The sequence below is a fragment of the Halichoeres trimaculatus genome, unplaced genomic scaffold (genome assembly GCF_033239565.1).
Source record: "Halichoeres trimaculatus isolate MK-OKI-2021-1 unplaced genomic scaffold, fHalTri1.1 fHalTri1_scaffold_19, whole genome shotgun sequence".
In the NCBI taxonomy this organism is placed as follows: Eukaryota; Metazoa; Chordata; class Actinopteri; order Labriformes; family Labridae; genus Halichoeres; species Halichoeres trimaculatus.
Genome location: NW_027437197.1, coordinates 19,079,533 through 19,102,790, shown reverse-complemented (window position 1 = coordinate 19,102,790; position 23,258 = coordinate 19,079,533). Strand labels below are relative to the sequence as shown.

The window sequence follows — 23,258 nt, the reverse complement described above, 5'->3', positions numbered from 1 at the left end:
GAGGTCGGACTGGCAGCTGAGCTCCTGCTGCCGGTGAATTATTTGTGATTTAAAGAGCACAATGCTGGAGCAGCTTTTATTCTAATGGACCTATGATTGTGTAAGTGTTAAGTGAAGTAAAATTGTTATATGCAAATTTAGTTTGTCTTAATGAACTCTGTAGGCTCTTATGTTGAGAAAACAATCTGGGAAACTCTTAATCTATTGTATAGAATTGAGCTTGAATTATTGAATAATGAACTTTGGTGTTTGCTACTGGAATAAGATTTATTTATTGGGAAAATGTACATTCCTAAATCAGTGGGATGAATATTTCCTTGTTAAATTTAATGTAGGCACTTTAACTTCACGCCATCATTTGCAGAGTATTACTGTTGTATCCACAGCACTAATAAAAACATGAGCTATACGTCATCTGTGGGCACATTTTTTACAGTGTAAACAACACAGGACAAAAACTCACTTTGACTTGTATTTTTTTTCTTAATTACCATGATGCTTTGTTAATTGTTGACATATTGAAGGTACTGCTTCAAAAATCATGTGGGGAAAAAGAATCTGCATAAAAAGTCGAGGGATATTAAAATGTTGAGTGTTTCATGAGCTGTTAAAGAGAGCTCAGGGTCAGTAGGAGTCTGTCTCCAGCCTCTCTCTGGCTCTCCATCACCCTCTCTGATAGACAGGTTAAATGTTTAAAGGTGTTGAAAAGCTGACAGTTAAGGGATAAGTAGTCCATCTCCTCTGGTGTTTGATCTTTACACAAAGATGTATAAAATAAGCATAATATACGTAGAAAGATCCACACTAAGGTAGGTTAATTAACCATTCTCAGCTTGATATTGTCTGTGTAAAACTCTCCACATCCTCTCCATCCACCTGGCAGTCACAGCTATTGGTCAGATTAATCACCCAGCTGGGATTCTTTTATTGGCTGATCATCTCACAGCTGAGATTTCACGAGTCTCTCCTGCCAATTCCTCCACTCCTCTCATTACTCACACTTCTAAGATATTTATCATAAAACGCATTAGACTGTGCCGTCTTTACTATTTTTTTTTTCTGAGGGGCCTATTTGGAGGCTCTGCCTGGCTGCTTTTTATTTCGACACAGCCATTGAGGGACTGGCTGTTTCTCTCCTCCCCATCCTCCACTGGGCAGCCGCTGCTGCTGCTGCTGCTGCTACTGCTGCTTTGTTTCATGCTTCAGTGCAGCGATCATTACAGAGCTGGTGTCTCTGCCGCTGTGTGAAGTTACAGGGAACAAAGGATTCGAGGAATAACTGCTGATATAATGATGTAATAAAAATAATAACACTTGACACCCTGCCAAAACCTGAAGGAGGAGATACAGAAGAGAGAGGATATGCAATTTTTTGTTGCTCTAAGCATTGCTCTGCAAAAGCATAATGACAGGGGGAATTTGGAAGCAGGTGCTGGAGAATTTTCACAATAATTGAATGCAAATTGAGTCGGGCCTATGTTGCATGAGACGCCTGCAAAATGATAGTGAATCCCTGCTTCAAAAATACGCACAAGTGTCATGATTTATTCTATTTCAGGAAACTTGAGAAGTTATTTTTTCTCATTTTTCTGAGCTTGTCGTGTGAATGTGGCTTATTTTAGGTCTAATACAACATCCTTATCATCAAGCTTAACAAAAACACCCGCTAAGTTTTGAAAGTTTGTGGTGTTTTTCATACATTTTAAGCCGTTTTTATAGTTTTGTTCCTCATTACTTCATCAATTTGCAACACTTCTGTTTTTGCAGTGCAGCCTGTGAAGAGTAGGTGGATGAGTGTGGGTGTGGGCTAACTCAGAACACCAGACTGTGAAATGTCTGTCTCTGCACTGGTCTCTTCACCCTCCATTTCACACCTGGCACACACACACACACACACACACACACACACACACACACACACACACACACACACACACACACACACACACACACACACACACACACACACACACACACACACACACACCATCCAGATTGGAATACTGCAACTGAAACAAAGACCATCACATTTATTGGGCTCATTGCTTCTCCCTCCCTGCTTCTGTGTTAATCGTTTCCTTCATTACCATCTTGTGTTTTCTTTTGTGTTTGTTTGCTTGTGAGTATCTTTTGGGGGGGGTCACAGTTTCCCCTCACGCACCATCAATCGTTCACGCGTCTCTCATCTCTCTGCTGTGTTACTCCTCTCTCTTAAACGTCCATGAATCTTGTCAGTGGTTTTACTTGATGTGCCAAATATATCTGCTGCCCCAGGGAATCACTGCCACATTAGCTTCCTGATAGATACTGACGCTCCCATTGTGCAGGGCACATCTAATGAAATGATGAGGATGATGATGATGATAATAATATTGACTGCTGGCAGCTTTCCAGCCCATCCCCCCTTTTTTACACACACTGTTAAAACGCATGTTCTTTTTTCTTTTTGACCCCGGGGCGACGTTAAAAACATTTTTTTCCCTTTAGAGTTAAACTAAGAGGTCAATCATTTTGTGTTTTGAGCCACAGCGACTTGTTCTTAAATTCAAACCAAGCAGCAGACATGCTTGACATCAAAAACAGTGATAACAGAAGCAGTTGTAGCACCTTAAGGCCTCTGACTCCTAAAGTAATTATAATGGGTTACACTTATCTAAATAGCCTCCTCTTATTGACTGTGGGTCCACAGCTTGATTAATCTTGGCAGAAAGTAAATTTTTAAGCAGGAGATTAATAGTGCAGGGACTTTAACTTGCCTGTCTCTTTAGCCGGGGAGTGTAAACCTAATGTGGCGCTTGTTAAAGTTGAAAGGCTGCTATAGTAAATGTCTCTGTTGGACGTTTTCTAAACGAAAAAAAAGCTGGAGCCCAGGAGCAATTACACTGCAGCTAAGCAAGGCTTTAAGTGGTGATTGCTATCATGCATGCTAAATGAACAGAACAACCTCCACGAGGGCACGACAGTCATCCACAGCTCTTGTCTTTGCTAGTGTAGTCTTTTAAAGTCATTTCACCCTCCTGAATAGGAACCACAGGTCAGGACGGGGAACATGTGTCCACTGCAGCTGAAAAATAACACCATGAGAACTATAGTGTCGGCTGCTTATGCTTGTGTTTGTCTCAGCTGCTTCATCATCTTTACAGAGGCTGTTCTAATTCACTTAGCGTTTTATCTGTACCTCCCAGCCCTTCAGGGGACATTATGTCAGCACAGAGCGTTTATTTATGACACAAACCTTTCATTGGGGAAAAATAACACCTCACACGAGCATGACGTTAAGCATCTAACCCTGACAATTCAGTTCATGACATTTAGCTGCTTTGCTTACTGTGTAAAAATGTAAGGTGTAAAAAGGATACTACAAAACATCTCAGATTCTCAGTTAATTCCTCCTCAGACTGGAATGAGTATCTGTGCTAAAGTACTCTGTTTGCAGGTTTGGTTGTAAATTGCTTGGAGGACTGAGGACGTATAAATCTGAGAGATCTATCCACATCAGTGATCGCAGAGTTTTAAGGCGTCAGCAAGCTTCTGCTGAAACACAGAGTTTATTTATCTTCTTCTGGAAAGAGCAAGTGTCATCATATGGAGTGTATTTCTCACCGGTGGTAAACACTGAGTATGATGATCTGTGACAGAAAGACACAATGACTGAGTACAGTTTAAGATTTACACTGGGACTGTTACTCAGAGTAGTCTTCTTTTTTTTAATCCCAAAACTCCATTAGTCATTGGTCTACAAAACATGGAAAAATAGTGAAACTGTTTGCAGTGGTTTGAGCATAATCTTCAAAATCACAGTGATATAACTATTTGGACCTACATGAGCTCTGTGCTCACGTTTTATATGAAGAATACCTTTCTGAATTTCTGTAGAGTACTTCCTCTCATCATGTATCTCGTGTTATGAAACGATTTGAGTTGCAAAAAATAATTATTTTCTGAGTCTTAATTCCTTATCCCAGATTTACACCACAGTTTTGGCATTGCGAGCAGGATCACTCATGGGTTTCTGGGGCTCGGGTCAAGTGATCAACCTGAAGCCAAGCTATAAGCCTCTTCAGCCTCAGACTTTACTAAAACTCAGATTTGGAGCAGAGACAAGGACCATAGGCCTGAGACTGGACTTACATGCTGCTGTGATCCCAAAACTACCTCCAAAAAGGTGAGTTGACTGGAAATTCACAGTTACCAACATTTAAGGAGATTTCTTTCACTGTAAAAAATCACAGAAGAGCAGTGAATTATAATCCTGTGTATGCCACGGATATAAATATTCCTGCCTTGAAATTGGCGAGAATAATGACTTTTTTAATCGGTATTTTATTCAAGTTCTCTATGGATTGATCAATGGGCTCCAGCATGTTGATTGTCTTACTTTAGAACAAGCATTAAAAACAGGATAGTACTGATTACTTTTTTAAATGTCTTTTTTGTACTGTAAGAAGAGACCAGGATAATCTAAAGGCAGGGAAAGAAATGTAAACTATCAGGCTTCTCTGTTTCCACGACATGAATTCAGAATTTAGGTCTTAAAAAGACCCATCATGAATGCTTGAAAATGAAAAACGTTAACTCCTTACCGCCTGATTTAATTAACAATTATAAAAATAGATTTTTTTTATGTGTAATTAAGTGGAGATTGTAAATTTGAGTATAGTGCACACATACGCTATAAATGAGTTATATCACACATGTAGACATGAGAAGTTCATCCCGTGACCTTAATATTGTGACATAGAGGAGCTGATATGATCTTTGGTTTGTGTAGAATATGAATCAATAGGCAATAATGAGATAAAAAGGCCATTTCAGTTGCATCAAGACCTGACAGGGCATGTCACAAATTTGCAACAACAGACAATAAGGAGATAAATTCATACCACTTATTCTGATTCTCAGGAAACAACACTTCAATCAGTTCATCTTAGAAAATAAACACACTTAAAGTGAGTTAGCTGGAGCTAGAATTGAAAGGGGATCAGTATTTTGGCATTTTTACCAAACACGTGTCAAACAATGGTGAAATTTTTCATTGAGGAACACGGTCATGAGGTTTTAACTCTAGATTTCGGTGAAATATATTTTCATCTCATTATCTTTGTTTAGTCTTTTCACTTTTGTTTTTTGTTTTTTTTGTTTAGTCAAAAAGTCAAATCAATTTTCTGAAATTCCAACAGTTTAAAGCTTTAATTTCTGCTATACTGTCTCTTCACACCTTTAAAGCAGGAGATAAGTGAAAAAACTATTATTGCCACGAATCATTACTCTAAAATGATAATATGAATGACCATTTTTACTCGGACGACAATGTCAAAAGTATAATCCTCTTGTTAAAATGTTTCGCACCACGGCTCGATCTCCTCTGAATGATATATTTAAGCTTTAAGTATCCTCAAGTGCAGAGCGACCATATCAAGGTGAGCCTCAGTGAACACGCAGTCTGACAGATAACTGATGATTGATGAGAAGCATCAAATGCTGCGTGAGTTTATTTCAAATTATTTGATAAGAGCTGCTGCACTACAGAGATATCAAGAACATATACATTCATCTGCTCCTCATTCCCATCTTCTTTGTAGCATTAAAGATACCCACCATTATCACTATGTGATCACAGGGACTATTTTATTCTTGAACATATTCTTTGGATGTTGTTTCTGCTGTGAAATAATTATATGCAGAACAACAGAAAAAGAAACTTTCATAATAAAGAGTTATCAGGGTTATTTTGGGGTTGTGTGGGTAGGAACTTAGGAGCTCTGAGGAAGTTCATGGTGAAGTGTCATTATCCTCAAAAAGAGGGAAAAGACACAGGGATGTTTTTAGAATACTAAAATTGGGTTATATTTTCTTGGACATTGAAATAAAGAGTGCATGCGTGTGCAGTAAAAAACCAGCAGATGGTGCTGTCTGGCTTCATAACAATTCCACAAGACTGGACTCAATAGCACATGCAAATGAGCACAATGGTTATAGATACAAGATAGATTACAAGCAAAGTATTACTTGAATTAAAAAATATGGAGTATACCTCATATCAAACTAATGATGCATTTCAAGATCTTTCTGACTCAGATGCATCATGTTTTCTGATAACCATATTTCAACAAACATAAATGTTAAGATCTTTCAATGTGGAGTCAGTTTTTCTTTGTTGCACACCACTATCTAATCTGCAGAAAAACTTCAAAACAAATAAAGTGTTTTGATTTGGAAAGAAAACACGTTGTTCATAACTCTTACCCAGGGTAGCAAAAGCATTACCCCATTAGTGTAGGACACAATAACTGGTGTATAATAACAATAACAATGTATTATTTTTTAGAATGTTATCCCATTATTTATAAAAGAAAGCTTTGTTATTCATGGTTTATACCAATGTGTCTGAATAATTCAAGTTGCTCGGTTAAGGAAATCTGAAGAAAACGACTGGAATTAACTGTTATTGTAAGATTATTTTTATTTATTATTTTTAACTCAAGATAATGAGATAAATAGGCTACATAGAGATCTAAAATATAATGTGAGTTATCACCTGAGAACACATTATACATGGATGCATGTCAGTTTGGGACTGGTGTAATTTCCCACCCATGAAAATTAAAAAGAACTGAAAGGAAATGTTAACGTTAAAATTTGAAGAGTTTTATCACATCACTCTCACATGACTTAGCCAATGGTTTTAATTATATGTGTGCATTACCCCTCTCATCCGTGATGCTGTCATCGATCGGCGGTGATGATGCACCACAGCGGAAGTGCAGGAAACCAGGAACCGCAGAGCAAACACCGCACTGTGCGGACATGACCTGGAGGAGAGCTGACACCTGCTAACTAACAGAGACAGAAACCCTGAGAGACACGTCCAGGGAAAGACATGGGAGGATCTCAGAGCGTGGAGATACCAGGTGGAGGGACAGAGGGGTACCACGTCCTCAGAGTAAGAGCAGTTCGGCTGCATCATTTCTGCTGTGAAGGCTGCGGGGTGTAGCTGCAGATTCTGCTGCTAGCTGTCGTCTTAATTTTCTTCGTCTGTAATGAAAACTGATGTTCATTTGTCGAAAGTCATTTTGAGGATATTATGCGACAAAGCGTCCGGGTGGTCTCGTGCTTTGCTTGGCTATGTAATGTACTACACCTTGCTGTCAAAATATCGCGAGCCTCTAATGAACGCGCGTGCTGCTGCAGTGTTACCTATCTTACCTGAGTTAGCTCTCAGTTACACCCTGCGCTTGCTTTCATGCTTTCACATCAAAGATCTGTGAACCAGTTTTTATTTGCCCACAAATGAAACAATGTCACATTGATGTTAGTTTGTTTATTGTAGCAAAATAATGTGTGTTTTGAGGCGCTGTGTACGTGTTTCAACACATTTTTTACCAAGTATCAGGATATGCTAACAAGTGGAATAACCGGTGTGGTTACTGAAGCCCATGGAGTAAGAGGACTGGTGCTGCTGGAATATATGAATAAACAGCAATAAACCTCCATTTAAATGCTGGAATTCACACCTTGAACAGTTTTCTTACAGCTTCATTATTTTGGTACTGACAAAGTCCAAAAAATGAGAGCTGCTTGTGTTGTTTTTTTCCTCTCTATAATTTTGCATCATTAAAATTTAGAGGAGCCCTGGTCTGATTTAAAGGACTTGTTTAAGGTTGAGGACAACAGTGTTGACTAAAATTCCAATATGATCTACTTTGCACCTCAGCATTGTCATCAGCTCTTCTTAATGTTTATTTAAAATTATTTGATGAATTTAAGTAACCAAACAATTTTTGTTTTCTGAGTTTTGAATTAAGTGTTTTTTTTATTGACTGACAGGGAAAATCAAGGACCAAAAGCTATATATACTTTACTATACTACTATACTATATATTTACTAACTAGAAGTGGTGATGAGAAAAGAGGTTAAAGCAAACATGTTTCAATGGAAAACATATTGGTTGTTGAGGAGATGGTGCAAAAACTGATTTGAAATTAGGCACATTTTCCTGAATTTGATTTAAAAAAATAGTCTTTTGGAAGTCCTGATATGTATAAGTCATAATCATTTGATATATGTAAAACTTCAAAATAAATATGATTTAACCTTGCTATACCCACTGTTGAGCTTCTTGAGTTCAGAGGAGTTAAACTGTGATCTTTATCACCCTCTCAGGTCTGACACGTTGTGTTCTTACAGAGGCTTAGCAATGCTGCAATGCTCGCTCTTTGTTTCACACATTTCTACATAAACACAAAAGACCAGTGTGTCCTGGGGAACAGCTGTTTGTGAGATCCCTAAGTCTGGCATCAAACTCATTGCCCCTACAAAGTTACTTAGACTGCTCATTGGTTTGTAAAAAGTAAATGACAAAGTCTCTGAGCTCAAATGCATTTAGTTCCTGCCACATGAGCAGTCTAAATATTTGCACTAAGGTGCAGGTGTACAGGTGTACAAAATGAATTGTGCAGCCGAGAAGGTCAAACCCTGATAATATTTTTTGTGCTGAGATGCACAGTTTTAAACAGCTTTCTTTCAAAGTATCTCTCTCGCTAAATGAGGTGTTTCCATTCAGCATGCTTCGTCGTCTTATCTTTATGATGTTGTGTTTACAGGTGCAGGAGAATTCCCCTGGTCACCGTGCAGGACTAGAGCCATTCTTTGATTTTATCATTTCCGTTTGTGATACCAGACTGGTAAGTTTCCTCTAATGGCAACAATAAAACTTTGCAGTAGCTATTGAACCTGCTCCTGTAAATCTCATTGAAGTGCTCCAGCAGTGGTGTAAATGATTCGATCTCTCATAGAACAAGGACAACGACACACTAAAAGAGCTGCTGAAGATGAATGTGGAGAGGCCTGTTCGGATGCTGCTGTACAGCAGCAAGACGCTGGAAGTGAGGGAGACCACCGTCACACCCAGCAGCATGTGGGGAGGACAGGGGCTTCTGGGAGTCAGCATTCGTTTCTGCAGCTTCGAAGGAGCCAATGAGAATGTGTGGCATGTCCTGGTGAGTGTTGACTCAGAAGGAGGGTTGGAGCAGGAACACTATTTGGAGATCACATATAATTTTCAGTAGTTAAAGAAGAATCCAAATAGTCATGTAAGTGTTCTGCTTTGCAAAACAATACAAGACAAGGTCACCATAATTTCTGACAGATCTTAAAGTTTGATCCAGATCCTGGCAATATTCTGGATACTAAGCTCCAGAATATGAAATATGTACTGGGTCATCATAATTTTCAACACTGTCAGGTAACAAATTATCTACAAACCTGCAACTAACTACTGCAAATTGTAGCAGACAGTCTGCTGAAAGGGAGTATAACATTAAAGTAGGACTAAAGTGTTGGTGACAATCCCAATATGCTTGGTGGAAGTCTGCGCTCTCTGATTGCTTTTGAACTTTCTTGTATCCTAATGTCCATCCTAATGTTTTGGTACATGTCTGCTTCTAGGAAGTGGAGCCAAACTCTCCTGCAGCCCTGGCTGGTTTAAGGGCTCACACAGACTACATCATCGGAGCAGACATGGTCATGAATGAGGTAATTTCTCTCCAGATTAGTGGTAAATTTGTTTTAAGCTGTGCAACAAGTTGGCCTGCAGCGTCTTCTCTGTCCACAGAGTGAAGATCTGTTCTCCATCGTTGAAACCTATGAGGGCAAGGAGTTGAAGCTTTATGTTTACAACACAGACACAGACAACTGTCGTGAGGTGCTCATCACTCCGAACTGTGACTGGGGTGGAGAGGGCAGGTAGGGCAGCAATGTTGCTTTTTGGAAATCCTGAAATTTGATAGTGCTCCTTCCCACACAGTACAAATGTAAGATGATGATCCAAGTACACGCTGACCTTAAACTCTTGTGTGTTTTCAGTCTAGGATGTGGGATTGGCTACGGCTACCTGCACAGGATACCTACAGTGCCATTCACAGAGGGAAAGAGGATCAATTTCCCATCGCAGCCTCCCAGTGAGCCTGCACTTCCAGCTAAAGATGGTTTCACAGAGGTAGCTCTAAAATTACAAAGATAAAATCACACCCATATACGAAAGCTCTCCTTGGGTTGAAACATTTCGCTAGACTAAATTTATTTTGTACCCCAGGTCCACCTCTCTGCTGTTGTTCCAACCATTCCTGTTGCCATGTCTTCTCCTGCACCAACTGGATTAGAGCAGTCTCTTGCTGGGTTGAATGTCAGCTCTGACCTGACTTCAGTTGTTAGCAGTCTACAGACAGGTAAACCACCATCTCTACTAATTTATAAAGTTTGTGTGCAACATAACATGACTGTTAAATTTTGTTTCAGGAGCTCCTACTCTCCCAGTGCTCAGTCAAGCCCCCTCACAAAGTGTTCCTCCATCTGCTGCCACACTCCCAGGTAGGCTGACATTACAGAGAGTTTAAAGCTTTCCATATTGGCCAAGCAACCTAACGTATTAATTCCCCTTTTGTTGCACAGGTTTAATGCCCGTACCTGGAAGCCTTCCACCTCTCCCTACTATGCCAAATCTTCATTTCACCTTGCCGGATGTGGGGCAGGTTCTACCACCTGGAGTGGGTGGATCACAACATGCAGGTATTTTGTTTTCTAGAGCAGTTGGTGTTATTGATATTTACCTTTTTGCTTTCAAAAATGTGTGCAGTTTGTGAAATTTAAACTAAAATTAAGTAGGGATGCACGATATTATCTGCACAATATCGGTATCGTCTGATAAAAGCTTAAAAACACATTTATCGGTATCTGAATGTCTTGAGTTTAAAAAAAAAAAAATATTTCTTATTTATGGTAAAATCAAATGTTTTTTGTCTTGTTTTATGTGTGTTTCTTAAACAAATAAGACCGTCACAATAAAAGTAACATATAAATTCCAGTACAGGAAAGACTTAGCTTTCTTTACAGTGAAAAAAACAAACAAACTTGTAATTATCGGTATCGGTATCGGTATCGGTGTCGGCCAAAAGAGGTTTCGATATATCGGCATCTCGGATATCGGCAAAAATCCAATATCGTGCATCCCTAAAATTAAGTGGTTACCAGATGTGTAAAATATGTGTGCAAGTATTAGAAATTTAATGTCTTAAAATGTGTAACTCTCCTGCAGGTGGTAAAATTAGACTCTCAGGTAGAAGTTAAGTCTCTTTGTGATTTGCTCCACAGGTCACCCGCCTCTCGCCATGCACAGTGGGGTCCCTGGTGTCACTTTGCCGCCATCAGACTTTATTCTTCCCCCCATTCTTGCTAACGCAGCTCCTGCTGTCACATCCCTCTCCTCTAAGACCCAAACGAACAATTCACTCACTGACACCCCTGCCGCTCCTCCGGTGACCACCTGTGAATCCATAAATATCACAATGACTGCAGACTCGTCTTAGCAGAAAGTGCACTCTAAGTGGCCATCAACCGCTCAAGTCTTAACTCAACAGAGCCAGAGCAGTTACACTGACAAATTTTCCACAACAGTTAGGATTGTTTTCACTCTACCATGCTGCTCTTCTAACATGCAGCAAAGCCAAAGTTTCCCTGTGAATGTGTTCATTTATTGTAGTCCTGAATCTTCAGTATATTTTATTTCAGCAGAGGTCAAACATATGTGGGGTTACAGAACTTTCAAATGTGAAGTATAATGGGGGAGCGAGATGTTTTCATTGTGCAAATCTGTATCTTTGCATCTTTTTTACTCCTACTACAGAGCCTCTGAAAAGTTACATTCTGTGTTAAGATGAGTCAATATCCTGGTTTTATACAGTTAAAATTATAGTGCCAGTTTTCCTCATACTCGGGTTACACTGAGAGATGACCAAATGTTTTAAGTTTTACCTTTAAAAAGCAGAGCTCTAACACTTTACAGCATCTGCTAATTGAATCTGTTGCTACTGTCATAACTAGAGCTACATCTGTAAAACATATTTCTGTTTCAATATTGTTACTGAAAGTTACACTTTTGGCTTGGTCACTCTAAATGTGAAAGGGATACAAAAAGTAACCTTTTAGGGGCTCTGTAAACTACTGGGTTTAAAGGTTTGAGTTTTGGCTGGGATCATGCTATTCTACTTGGTATTTTCTTTAAAAAAAGGCAGGTTTACTCGCTATCACTGTTGCCATTTAATCTACTAAAAGTTTTGGTTTTGTACAGAAATATTATTTGTAAAGTTGCCTTGATTAAACTAATGTATTTTATCTATCTCAGCCTGTTTTGTAGTTATTGGGCACCTCTAAAAGGATTTGTGTTGTGTGCATCCCCTTCAGTCACTGAAGTGACAAACTGAGCCACTGGGTGTCAGTATAATGTAAACAAATGGAGACAAATCCTGGCAAATCGTACCCAAACATTTACCCTGTCTAACCAGCATTGATGGCTGTTCTGGGCTTTATTGATACTTCAACTCTTTTTTTAAATAACGTTTCATGACTCGAGCGCGTTAGACATGACAAGTCGTGACTAAACCACGAAGCAGTATCATGGTTTGACATGTTTTCCCCATGAGCTACCGCACATGTGTCAGGGCTTCAGTCATCGCCTAACCCCTTATGTTTTTTGCAGAAATGTGACCAGAGATGAATTACTCAAAAATCACATGGAGGACACTCCCAGGGCTCTTACAGAGATACCCAAGTAGCAAAATAAGCACTCAGGGCACCTTTTCTGGTGTTTTTCCAATTCAGAATTAAAAAAAAAAACATGGACTAAACCCCTTGTGTTTTTTTTTTAAATTTTGACCAAAAATAAAAAGCTGAAAAAACACATTTGGGACATTCCTAGGGCTCTTATGAAGACACCCTGAGGTTGCACTCAGGGTTTATTTTTGGTGTCATTCAAATTTCTGAAAGTTAAAAAAGAAAAAACCCATTGAGCCTATAGGCTCCAGTGATACAGTGCCTGAAGTGATCAAGTAAGACATCTAGTGGTAAATAAAATTAAGTGCAATTAAAACGTTATATTGGTTCATGGGTTGTATGGGATTTGATTTGCCTGCACATTCCAATTTGACAACACTCAATGACTGCTTCAGGTAGATACACTCATAATGATTATTGATAAAATAGAATATAATAATAATAATTCTATCAATCATAATAATGAGAATATACGTTAATATGTTTCTTATTTGGCATGTGTCTTTGTATTCGTGTCTGCTTCACTTACAATTTGTATACTGAAATATTTCAATGGCTTTGCTACATTGATGAATTGTTCTTTACAATTAGACTGTTATTGAATACTCAAAATTGAACAAATCAGCTGATTTGTTGACGTTCGAGCACTCAACTGCTTCAAGTGTCACTTGGGGGCATTAGACGTCATGACTCATGCGACTGATCATCACTTTAGCACAGTGGTTTGACACGTTTGCCCCATGAACTACCACACACATGTTGGAGCCTCAGGTGTCTGAGGACCAACACTAATTACCAGGTGAACTGTATCGTTTGTTAACTTCAGAATAAACAGGCTTGTATTTTCTCTTGCACCATTCACTGAGAGAAAAACGTTTCCTGGCATTTATTATTCAGTCTTAGCAGAACTGCACAATTTGTACCCGCAGAGGAACATAGAGCCCTTGAAAAAGTAAGAGCATCCAAGCAGCGTAATGAAACAGTCCAGGAAACTAGTTTTACATGGGGAAGTTTTAACTTTGTACATGTTACTACTGCAGCTCAAAATTTGAAAATTCACCTGTACATCATATACAGCTTCCAATTTAATATTCCTGCATAGGATTTAATATATTGTCATTTTTCTACATTTGGTTACTTTGTGCATTAATCTTAAGTATGCCGCCCCGCCCTACATCACTAGTTGCCACTTGTATGCTACACATTACATTCTCATGGCTAAGTAACTTAATTTAAAGCCTAACACTTGTGAAAAACAAAACATTTAGCCCAATCAATGGTGAAATCTTTGTAGTTCTACATAACTGCCCTCTTCTCACAGTAAATTAACGTCTAGCAGCTGAATCATTTGCACCCTGGCAGAACCATGTTATTTATTCTAAACGGCCGCCAAGTCTCCCTTCGGCCCTTTAAGGCTTTATCCATCTGCAACATCAGAACAGAGTGTCCAGTCACATTTGCTTCAAGGTACATCGTCAGTTTCAGTGCTTTTGTCGGACCCTCTAAAGATCCTTTCACCCAAGTCCTTTTCAAAAAAACGTCCCTTCACTGTCCCTCTATTGATCGAGCCCGGGTGAACCAGAAAAAGCCTGGCACAGGTCAGAGGAGACTCTGCTGTGATCTCCTCATCATTGTCCTGCTCCTCCTGTTTCTGGCTGTTCTTTTCCCCATGAGCCTGAAGCTTACGCAGGCGGATGGAGCCACTTGGTCAGTTTGCCTTTGAGTCGTCACAGTACGAGGCTGTCAGTATGAGATGATGCTGGAGGAGGCAAGTCCTGAGCCGGCAGCACTCATCTGCAGGTTTCCAGACGAGCTAGACCTCCGCATGTGAGGGAGCAGGTAAGGGTCGCTTCCCATTTGGTGAACATCTACCCGGTCTTCTTTCCTGTATGCCAGGCACCGTCTTATGAAGGCCTGGAGGAAGGAAAGATTGTTTCACAAAACAAAGGTCAAAAAACTGTGGCCAAGACTTTAAATACTTACTTTCTATTCTATAAATGTGAATCCAAGTTTCCCTACCTTTGCTTCATTACTGGAAACAGGCTTGACAGGGAACTGAACATCAGTAGCTTTCAGTATGGTGTTCTCCTGAAGGATATCTTGTTGTGACTGGTTGTGGCCAAAAGGCTGAGAAGAAAGGACGAGTGATCAATCATAGTGCAATAAATACGTGAAAAAAAACAAAGTCCTAATCTTTATTTTCCTGCTTACCTTCCTTCCATAAAGACACTGAAAAAAGATAACGCCGACAGACCAAACGTCCACCTTATTGGAGATCTTTGGAGGCTCTTTTCCAACCACAAAACATTCAGGAGGCAAATACCTGGTTGTGAAAAAAGTTAAACATTAAAAGTGGAGCAGCATCTTTGAGTCCATATCTTTAAGTATCTCAGAACTTTCACAATAATCATATTTTCCGTAACTGGTGTTTATCTTTTCAGGGGATTTTTTTCCTCACCAATAGGTCCCTGCACCCTGTGAGGTCAAGTCCATCCCGTCTACGCCATAGTTGTCGTCATCCATGATTTTAGACAAACCAAAATCAGTGATTTTGATTTCTCCACACGCTGTGCCGTCCACCAACAAGATATTACCTTCAATGGGAAGTAAAATGAGTCATCACTGAATAAAAGATGGTGGATCATCACTCAGATGACTCAGTCAGTCAGTATAAGTGATAAGTTCTTGTTCATCATGTTTACCTGGCTTAAGGTCATAATGGATGATGGGAGGTTTGATTTGATTCAGGTATTTTAGTGCGTTCACAATCTGCATGACTATGGACCGAGCCTCCTTCTCGGACATTAGCTTATGCTGTTTCAAGTAGAAATCCAAGTCGTTGCCCTCGCAGTACTCCATGACAGTGCAAAACCTGTCCAAAAGAAAGAAAACTCACTTAGAATTATGACCACATCCAGCAGGAAGCAAATGAAAGAGCAGAAGAAGAATTCATGAGTGTACTAACGTGTCTGTGTCCAGTGAGAAGTAGTCGTACAGCTTCACGATTCTGGGGTGGTCCAGCTCCTTGTGTATTCTGTACTCTCGACATGCATGCCTGCAGAGAGGAAGGTGATTATGCCTCAACAAGACAACAAAGCATGAAGGTGCAGCTCTGAGAGGGGGGCTTCTGGAGAGGAATAGCAGCAATGACAGGTGTCTACATACTTGTGATAGTTCTCCTTTTTCTCTTCTCGCCAGTTTTTGTTGAGTTGGTGGATCTTCACAGCAGCATATCGTTGCTCAATCAAGTCAAAAGCCTGCACGGAGAACACACACAGTTGTCTTATATTTAGAAAACAAAAGCTGCAAAGAGCATGACTTCCTTTCATTTGTTTCCTTACCTTGTAAACTTCACTAAAGCCCCCTCGTCCCAGAAGATGTAGGAGCAGATATCGTTCATTCAGCGTTGGGTGATCTTTAAATCTTTGGATGGGGAAATAGATGAAAAACAATCAAATAAGAGAAACATTTTACAGTTTTATTATTTCTAAGGGATGTTTGTTCCATGTGTACTCATGTTGTAATGTCGATGCTGTGAGAGTTGAAGAAAGTGATCCAGACTTACTGTGAGCTGTCCTCGTTATTTATTCTCTTCAGCTCCCGTATGTGAAGGTTTCTCACTCTCTCCAGACGCTCCAGCTCCGCCTGGATCTCAGCTTCTTCCTATAAATGATTCAAGCACAAACACACACACTCACACAAGGCACTTCAGAGCGTTGGCTTCAAGGAGAGAAGCTCATCAAAACCCACTTGCAGACACTGACTAGTTCTGTATTTAATATTTACGGTTGACTCAGTACAGAATCTGTCGGCCACTGCTTTTGATGCTCAGTCATCAAGAAAACAATGAGTATATCAAATAACTACAGGCTCACTCCATCTGTTACACAAAAGAAACAGTGTTTGAGCTTGAGATACGGGATAATCACTGTCAATTATCTTCAAAATGAAAAGACAGAATTGCCAGATTAAATAATTCACCACCTCCAATTAGGAGAAATGAACTTAGTGAAGGGTCTTTACCCTTTTGGAAATTGAGGCCTGAATAAAATGAATGATGTGTGAAATTAATTATGTACAGAAGAGGTTTTGTGCAGCAAAGATATGAAAGGTAGTGTAATTATCTTTGTGCAAACCTTCTTGAGATGTCCAAGGCGCAGTTTGAAGATTTCTTCCTGTTCATGGTACTCTGCGAGTGTCAGCCTTTCAGGAATCAGAGAACAGAAAGCATTTGGTTTTTGGCCACGGTTAACTTCGACATGTACATTTAGCTTTCTCTGTACAACACTGCTGAACTTACAGCTGAGGTAGGCTGGGTTTCAGAAAGGGATCACTCTCTGCTCCATTCACTGCCTTGGTTTTGCGTTGCTTTGGCTCTGAGTTTGTGGTGGGTGCTTGGGAGTTGCTGGAGGACGGAGGTTTTCTCTTGGCTAGAAGTTTTCTCTGCCTCTCAATGTCCTCTCTCTGTTGGTTTATCCATTCTTGCTGTCTGTAGATGGAGAGCAGTATTTTGTGTTGGATTGGTCCCAGTCATTACATTCAATTCAACAGTTTGTGGCTCAGAAATTTGATGTTTTCAAAATACAGATGAAGTTCAAAGACTTGTGAGCTAACACAAAAAGTCTGACACAGTTTCTCATCCAAAGCCTCTTACTTCACAAGGTTTTGGAAGGCGTAACCATCAGTCCACTGTTCTGTAAATGAGGCCCCATGTCTCACTGTAGTGAAATGTCCTAAACGAAGCCTATCCTGCATACTTTTCTCCCGACAGGCCTGCTTCTCCTGGGTGCTCTGAGGAACAATTCAAGACGACAGGTTTGCATGTGCGTTTGCATACACACAAATATACGCGTGTTCAAAAAGAGTTAAGAAAATCAACCCATTACCTTTTCTATGAGCAACTTCTTGCTCATGGTAATACATTTATTCAAGCGTTCCTTGTACTTTTCAAGTAATTTCTGTTGTTCGTCTATCTGTCTCCTGAGATCACAGTTTGCCTACAGAACAGAAAAGAAACATAAAAGATCTTGTTGTAACATCACAACCCAGAGCACATTTTAAAAGTGTAGTAAAAAGACTCTCTGCTCACCCTTAGTAGGTCATCTATTCTGCCCTCCTTCTTCTCAAGGTCTAGATTCTTAGTGCTTTCAAGGGCAGCCAGTTTCAGGACTGTAAGGTCAGTCTGGAGTGGGAAACCAGAAAAAAAAAAGTGAAATTCAAAACACATTTCAGAGCGATCACAGAAAGCTGGTGGTGTTTAAACTATCCACCGTCAGTTATTCCCCACACCTGCACAAATTTGACTGCTTGTTGCTTTGGATGTGTCATGTGGTCCCCAAAAGACAGACTAGTAGGAGATGAGCTGTTTTGTCTAACCTGTGGCAGGAGAGAGAGCACTTCTTTAACACCACAGCAACAAGTGGAACAGCAGAAAAATGTACCGAGTGCAAGCGTAACTTACAGCTGTGCCCTGAGCGGAGTGGGAATGTGAGTTCTGGGGCGAACGGATCACTGGTGGGAGACCCCTCACAGGACTGGACCCATTTCCTCCCTGGAACTAAAGGGTACAGAGAGGAAGAGTGAGATGACTGACAAACAGTGGGTAACAGCAGACCTGTTGGAGACCATCAAACTATTACTTGGGAGACAGGAAATAGATTATGCCTCAGATATTGGAAAGTTCTCTAGACTTACATCAAAATAATCACTGATTTTGGGTCCTCGCACAGATGTTTTCCCTGTAAAAGAGAACAGAAGGAAATAGAGAAGTGAGAAGTTAAAATATTCTGAATACTATGCTGAAATGTAACCAGTGGAGCATGCAGACTCTCACCTTGGCTGCTCTCTGACTGGATCTCAGGTTTCCTTTTCCTGCTTCTGGTTTCAGACTGTTTTTTCTCTGGGGTCTGCAAGCCAACAATTTATTTAACAACTTTTTAAAGAACAATCACAGCATTATATTTTCTGTACCAACATCAAATGGCTATTTATAACATAAAAGAATCCAGCTGAAACAGTTACAGGTCAAACTTTTGTATCTGCACTTCTAAATTGCTCTTCCACTTACCGAATAAGCAGGAGAGCTGCCTCTTTTCACATCTGAACCCTATAAAGAGAGTAAGAGAAGTCTGTTATGACAAATTAACCCTTGCAGTGCTTAATAACATATTTCTTACATCCTTTTCCCACAGCACAATGTTGGTATTTTCGTACTTTATATGTGTACTTGTAGGAGGTCAAACAACTTGCCTGTTGCTGAGTGAAGTGCACTAACATCTGAATATAACTTTAAGTACAATGTCCTTTTTTAACACAACTCCCAAAAGCTGGGATGACTTGCAAGAAATAATTGATAAACAAATCAAAGCACAAAACTACTGTTTCAGGTATCTTCAGATAAGAGAATGCAATCAGCAACGATAACAAGTGCTGGTCTGATCTCAGTCGCACTTGTGCATCCCTGATTTAGGTGCAAGTTCACTGCCTGAGCTTGCACTGACAAGAAAATAATATGGAAATTGAAGTCCAGTTTGAAGTCTTTGAATACCAGGAATACAGTCTTACATAGTCCTCCATGAGGTGATTCAGGTGTGTTGTTGATGGATGTCAGTAGTTAAGAAATCATTTCAGTGTCACCCATTTAAACACAATGTTATTTCAAAACGAGAGCTACAACTAGTGAAAATGTGCGCTCAAACATCTTATTTAGATGCTTTATCTGATAGTTTCTGTACCTCTGATTCCTTGTCGCTTGAGGATCCCAGACTTCCAAAACTATGATTTGAACATTCATTATTGGTCAAACCCTAAAAACAGAGAACAGGTTTAGAATACCTCTCAACATAGCCTCTCAAGCAATACTTTACACATTTCGCACTCACTTTGGTTCCCCCACTCATGCTGCCAGTGCTGCCCCCTGTACTGCCGCTGACCCCGCCCATAAAGCGGGCCTCCAGCAGCTCCTGTCTCCGGGGGTCCAGGCTGTGCAGCTCCTCCATGGTGCCTGCAAGAGACAGGGACATTTCATAGTGTCAGTAGCTCAAGGATTGGACAAGTCCATCATTTTGATGAGCTTAAGAAATAAGTATGAACACAACATATTCTGACAGGTGATATTAACGACTAGACCAGAATGTAGGCCCAGACCAAATGTATGCCTGTTCCCCAGTGGCAGGACAGGTTTCACTCATCATTTGTTTCAAACTGAGGGGATGAACAAGCTTTCATTGCACTACTCTTGTTACCAGTTCCAGATCTAATAGTAGGAGCTTAATACTCTGTAAATATAATGAAGTGGACGGGGTTATTTATCGCTGTTAGGAGGCAGAACAGACATTTATGAGAAACTGCCTTTCCTGTTCCAGTGTGACTGACTAACATTATTATCCCTACATGAAGAGCGATGTTTCGACACTGATGAATAATGCGCTGCTGTGGGACTGTTATGTGAGCTCCCTTGGCTTTAGTGTTGCTGCACTCTCAGTGGGGTCTGCCCACTGAAGCTGTGCTCGAATGAGACGACCATTTTGAATCAACACAAGGAATCCATCCAAGTGGAAACAATGAGGTGTTGTTTAAATTATACAAACATTAAAATAAACAGAATCTAGAGGTCAAACAGGAGTTCAAACGGCGGATCTGCACTGAATGTAGACAAACATGCTGAATATTTGCATGTATGTAAAGCCAGAGCACAAATTAACTACAACAGCAGCAGCATATTGTGCTTCTCTTTAATCCCCTTCAAAAATAATTTGGAAATGAATTATTTTTTCAATTACCTTGAAGTTTTTGTTTCACACTAAAGTACAAGTGAAGGAGTTGTATACAGATTTAATTTTAGAGAACTTAAGAAAGAAAGGTTGGCAAGTTTGGCTTTCATTCAGCAAATTATTCATCTTCAACAACAAAAAAGTTACCTAACCTAGCTCAACAGATCATAAGAGATACTACAGGGTGCAAGAAGAATACATTAAAAGTGAGTAGGGATGCACGATATCATTGGTACAATATCGGTATCGGCTGATAAAAGCTTAAAAACACGTTTATCGGATCGGCAGATATGAAAATTTCTGCCGATAAGCACAGCCGATAAGGTGCTATTCAGTTAGGATTATTATTATTTTCCATCTGAAAAATAAGCTCCTTAAATAAAATGTAGCACTTCATTTATTTGCACTGCAGAGCTCTGTGTCTGTCACCAGGTTGTTACAGTAGCTCTAAAATAATCAAATGCAACTTGGTTATGTTTAAAAATGCATTGTACATTTAAAGTTCATGTGATCTAAGGAAATTATTTTTCTGTATTTCAATACTGAATGTGTTGAGTTTGAAAAAATAATACATTTCTTATTCATGGTAAAATCAAATGTTTTTTGTCTTGTTTTATGTGTGTTTCTTAAACAAATAAGACCGTCACAATAAGAGTAACATATAAATTCCAGTACAGGATAGACTTAACTTTCTTTACAGTGAAAAAAACAAACAAACTTGTGATTATCAGTATCGGCCAAAAGGGGTTTCGATATATCGGCATATCAGATATCGGCAAAAATCCAATATCGCGCATCCCTAAAAGTGAGCATGGAGGTTAATAGAGTATACTTGCCTCTCGTATGATATGTGCATGAGTCACACTAAATCGACCTGATTGAAACGTCAGATTTAATTAGGGTAAAATGCAAACTTAATATTAACCATGGGTCAGGATACAGTATTTAGATATTGACCACAAGTAAAACAAAAGTGTTCATATGATGACAATAAAACACCTCCTGCCAATTAATGTCGTCACAAAAGTCCCCTTTGGTTAAAGTCTCTTCTTCAAGGCTTTATCTTTTAGAACTTAAACAGAAACCAGATAATGACCTGACGGCTTTATGAGATGATTAAATTAGCAGCAGAGAAACGAAAGACGCATGCTGACAGTTTTCAGGAATTCCACGAGTTCTGGGATTATTTGCCAGACAGTCCGACAGACTCAACTACTGGACGCTTGTTTGGGTTGAGAGGTAATCTTAACTGTGACTTAGCAGTAATCTTGACTGTGATGAACTGTGAGGAAAGAGACCTGCCAGCGAATAGTAATCACTGTTGTTTGACTTAGCTTAACCAACATGTTTCCTTCTGCAGTTATAATCCTAAACTTTCATACCAGAACTCTTTACCACACAGAAGGAATGTCCTAAAAAATAAATGCCAAATCAGCAGGGAAGGCCTCAGTGCATGACTATTATCTATATTCAAGCCCCTGCGAGAACAAGTGGTTGAACCCTTACAACCCTTGCTGTGGATGTCATTTTAACTCTACTCAGCAGTGGCCACCTGTTTTCGACAGACACATGGAAAACCTCAGACAATCTCTTACATAAAATTGGCAAGCATCCCCATTGCTTCACTTATTGACAAAACTGAAGACAACAAAAGTCTCCTTGTTGTGTTAAATCCGCCGTAATGATTGTAAGCTATCAATGAGTAATGTCAATCACTGCATGCTACACTAACAATGCAGTGAAAGCATGAAGCTACATTCATGTCCAAAGATATGTCAAAGTCCTTCATCCATATGACACTCATAGGAAACTGTTGATTGAGACAGAGGGTGTGATTTGCACAACTAACATGTATAAGGATAGCAAAAACAACCAAATGAGCACATTATTTTCATTTTAGTGTGACATGTGGCATTGCTTGAACACTCTTTCCTACAAGTTGGTTATTGTATAAGGTCATACAAGGCTGCATACGACCTCATGCAGTGACATCAATAGCAAAAAAGCTACCTTTCAGATCATGACTACACTTTATGTTACGTGAAATCACATATTTAGTTCACTTTTCCGATCCATTAAGGTGATGGTTCACGCATTACATTGACACAGTGGCTATTATCTACAGAAACTCACAAAGGATTGCTAACAGCCCGATGCACATTTAACTTATTCATTGCTTGCTAACAATACAGTGATATATCACATCAACAAAAAACGCTTGATTCACACCATACATTTCCTGATGTAACGTTATTTCTCCATCTATTAGTAGTTTGACAAGTGTTTGCTAATAGCGGCAGCGTGCTCTGAGGCAGATGCAGCGACTGTAGTGGAAACCTTTCAGATTTGATAAAGGTTTATCGCCATTACGCACGTATTTGTCTTTAGGTTAGTGCACTGGCCTGAACACAGAAAGACGGTACTGTGTCCTCGCTAGCTAGCCAAACAGACTGACTTTGGATCTGACGGGTTACTGTAACATTAGCTAGCTGCAGGTTTCGCCACCAATATTTGGTCGGTCATTTTAAAACATTTTCCTTTCGCTGTACACAAAACGGCCAAAACTAGCACGTAGAAAAGACATATGCGGTTTAGAGCGTTTCACGATACCTTCCTGGGCCTCTACCCCTGCCGTGGTATGTTGCTGAAAACACAGTCCGTGTTGGGGACGTGGAGAGCTGGGACCAAAGATGGCGTCCCCTCCAAACTTCCACTACTTTGGACACTCATCAAGCCACTTTTCGTGTGTTGGCACTGCCGCGCACACGGTTAATCTTTCGCACACACTGTGAAATTAACAGACTGACACACCACACTTTCTTTGACATGGGTGCAGTGAGTGTAACTGGGTGAAAATGTCTAATTATTATCTGTTTTTA

At 39.8% G+C, this 23,258-nt stretch overlaps 2 protein-coding genes across 2 annotated transcripts; one reads left to right on the top strand and one right to left on the bottom strand.

Annotated features, from left to right (window-relative positions):
* Window positions 1-6,733: 6,733 nt before the first annotated feature.
* LOC141807913 (Golgi reassembly-stacking protein 2-like) lies at window positions 6,734-12,171 on the top strand. Its single transcript, XM_074694104.1, has 10 exons — window positions 6,734-6,943; window positions 8,605-8,685; window positions 8,797-9,000; window positions 9,449-9,535; window positions 9,615-9,745; window positions 9,866-9,998; window positions 10,095-10,227; window positions 10,298-10,369; window positions 10,451-10,567; window positions 11,150-12,171. The coding sequence occupies exons 1-10, from the start codon at window positions 6,881-6,883 to the stop codon at window positions 11,362-11,364; spliced, it is 1,236 nt and encodes a 411-aa protein (XP_074550205.1). The 5' UTR covers window positions 6,734-6,880; the 3' UTR covers window positions 11,365-12,171.
* A 1,612-nt stretch (window positions 12,172-13,783) lies between these two features.
* Window positions 13,784-23,247, bottom strand: tlk1a (tousled-like kinase 1a). Its single transcript, XM_074694102.1, is given in 24 exon segments — window positions 13,784-14,521; window positions 14,627-14,734; window positions 14,819-14,930; window positions 15,066-15,201; window positions 15,310-15,479; window positions 15,573-15,662; window positions 15,773-15,864; window positions 15,949-16,030; window positions 16,173-16,270; window positions 16,744-16,810; window positions 16,908-17,096; window positions 17,262-17,398; window positions 17,494-17,604; window positions 17,697-17,789; window positions 17,897-17,983; window positions 18,069-18,164; window positions 18,302-18,345; window positions 18,441-18,513; window positions 18,675-18,713; window positions 19,342-19,413; window positions 19,489-19,610; window positions 22,990-23,039; window positions 23,041-23,066; window positions 23,068-23,247. Coding segments are annotated over 24 exon segments (2,307 nt in total). The 5' UTR covers window positions 23,110-23,247; the 3' UTR covers window positions 13,784-14,350.
* Between the last annotated feature and the right edge of the window lie 11 nt (window positions 23,248-23,258).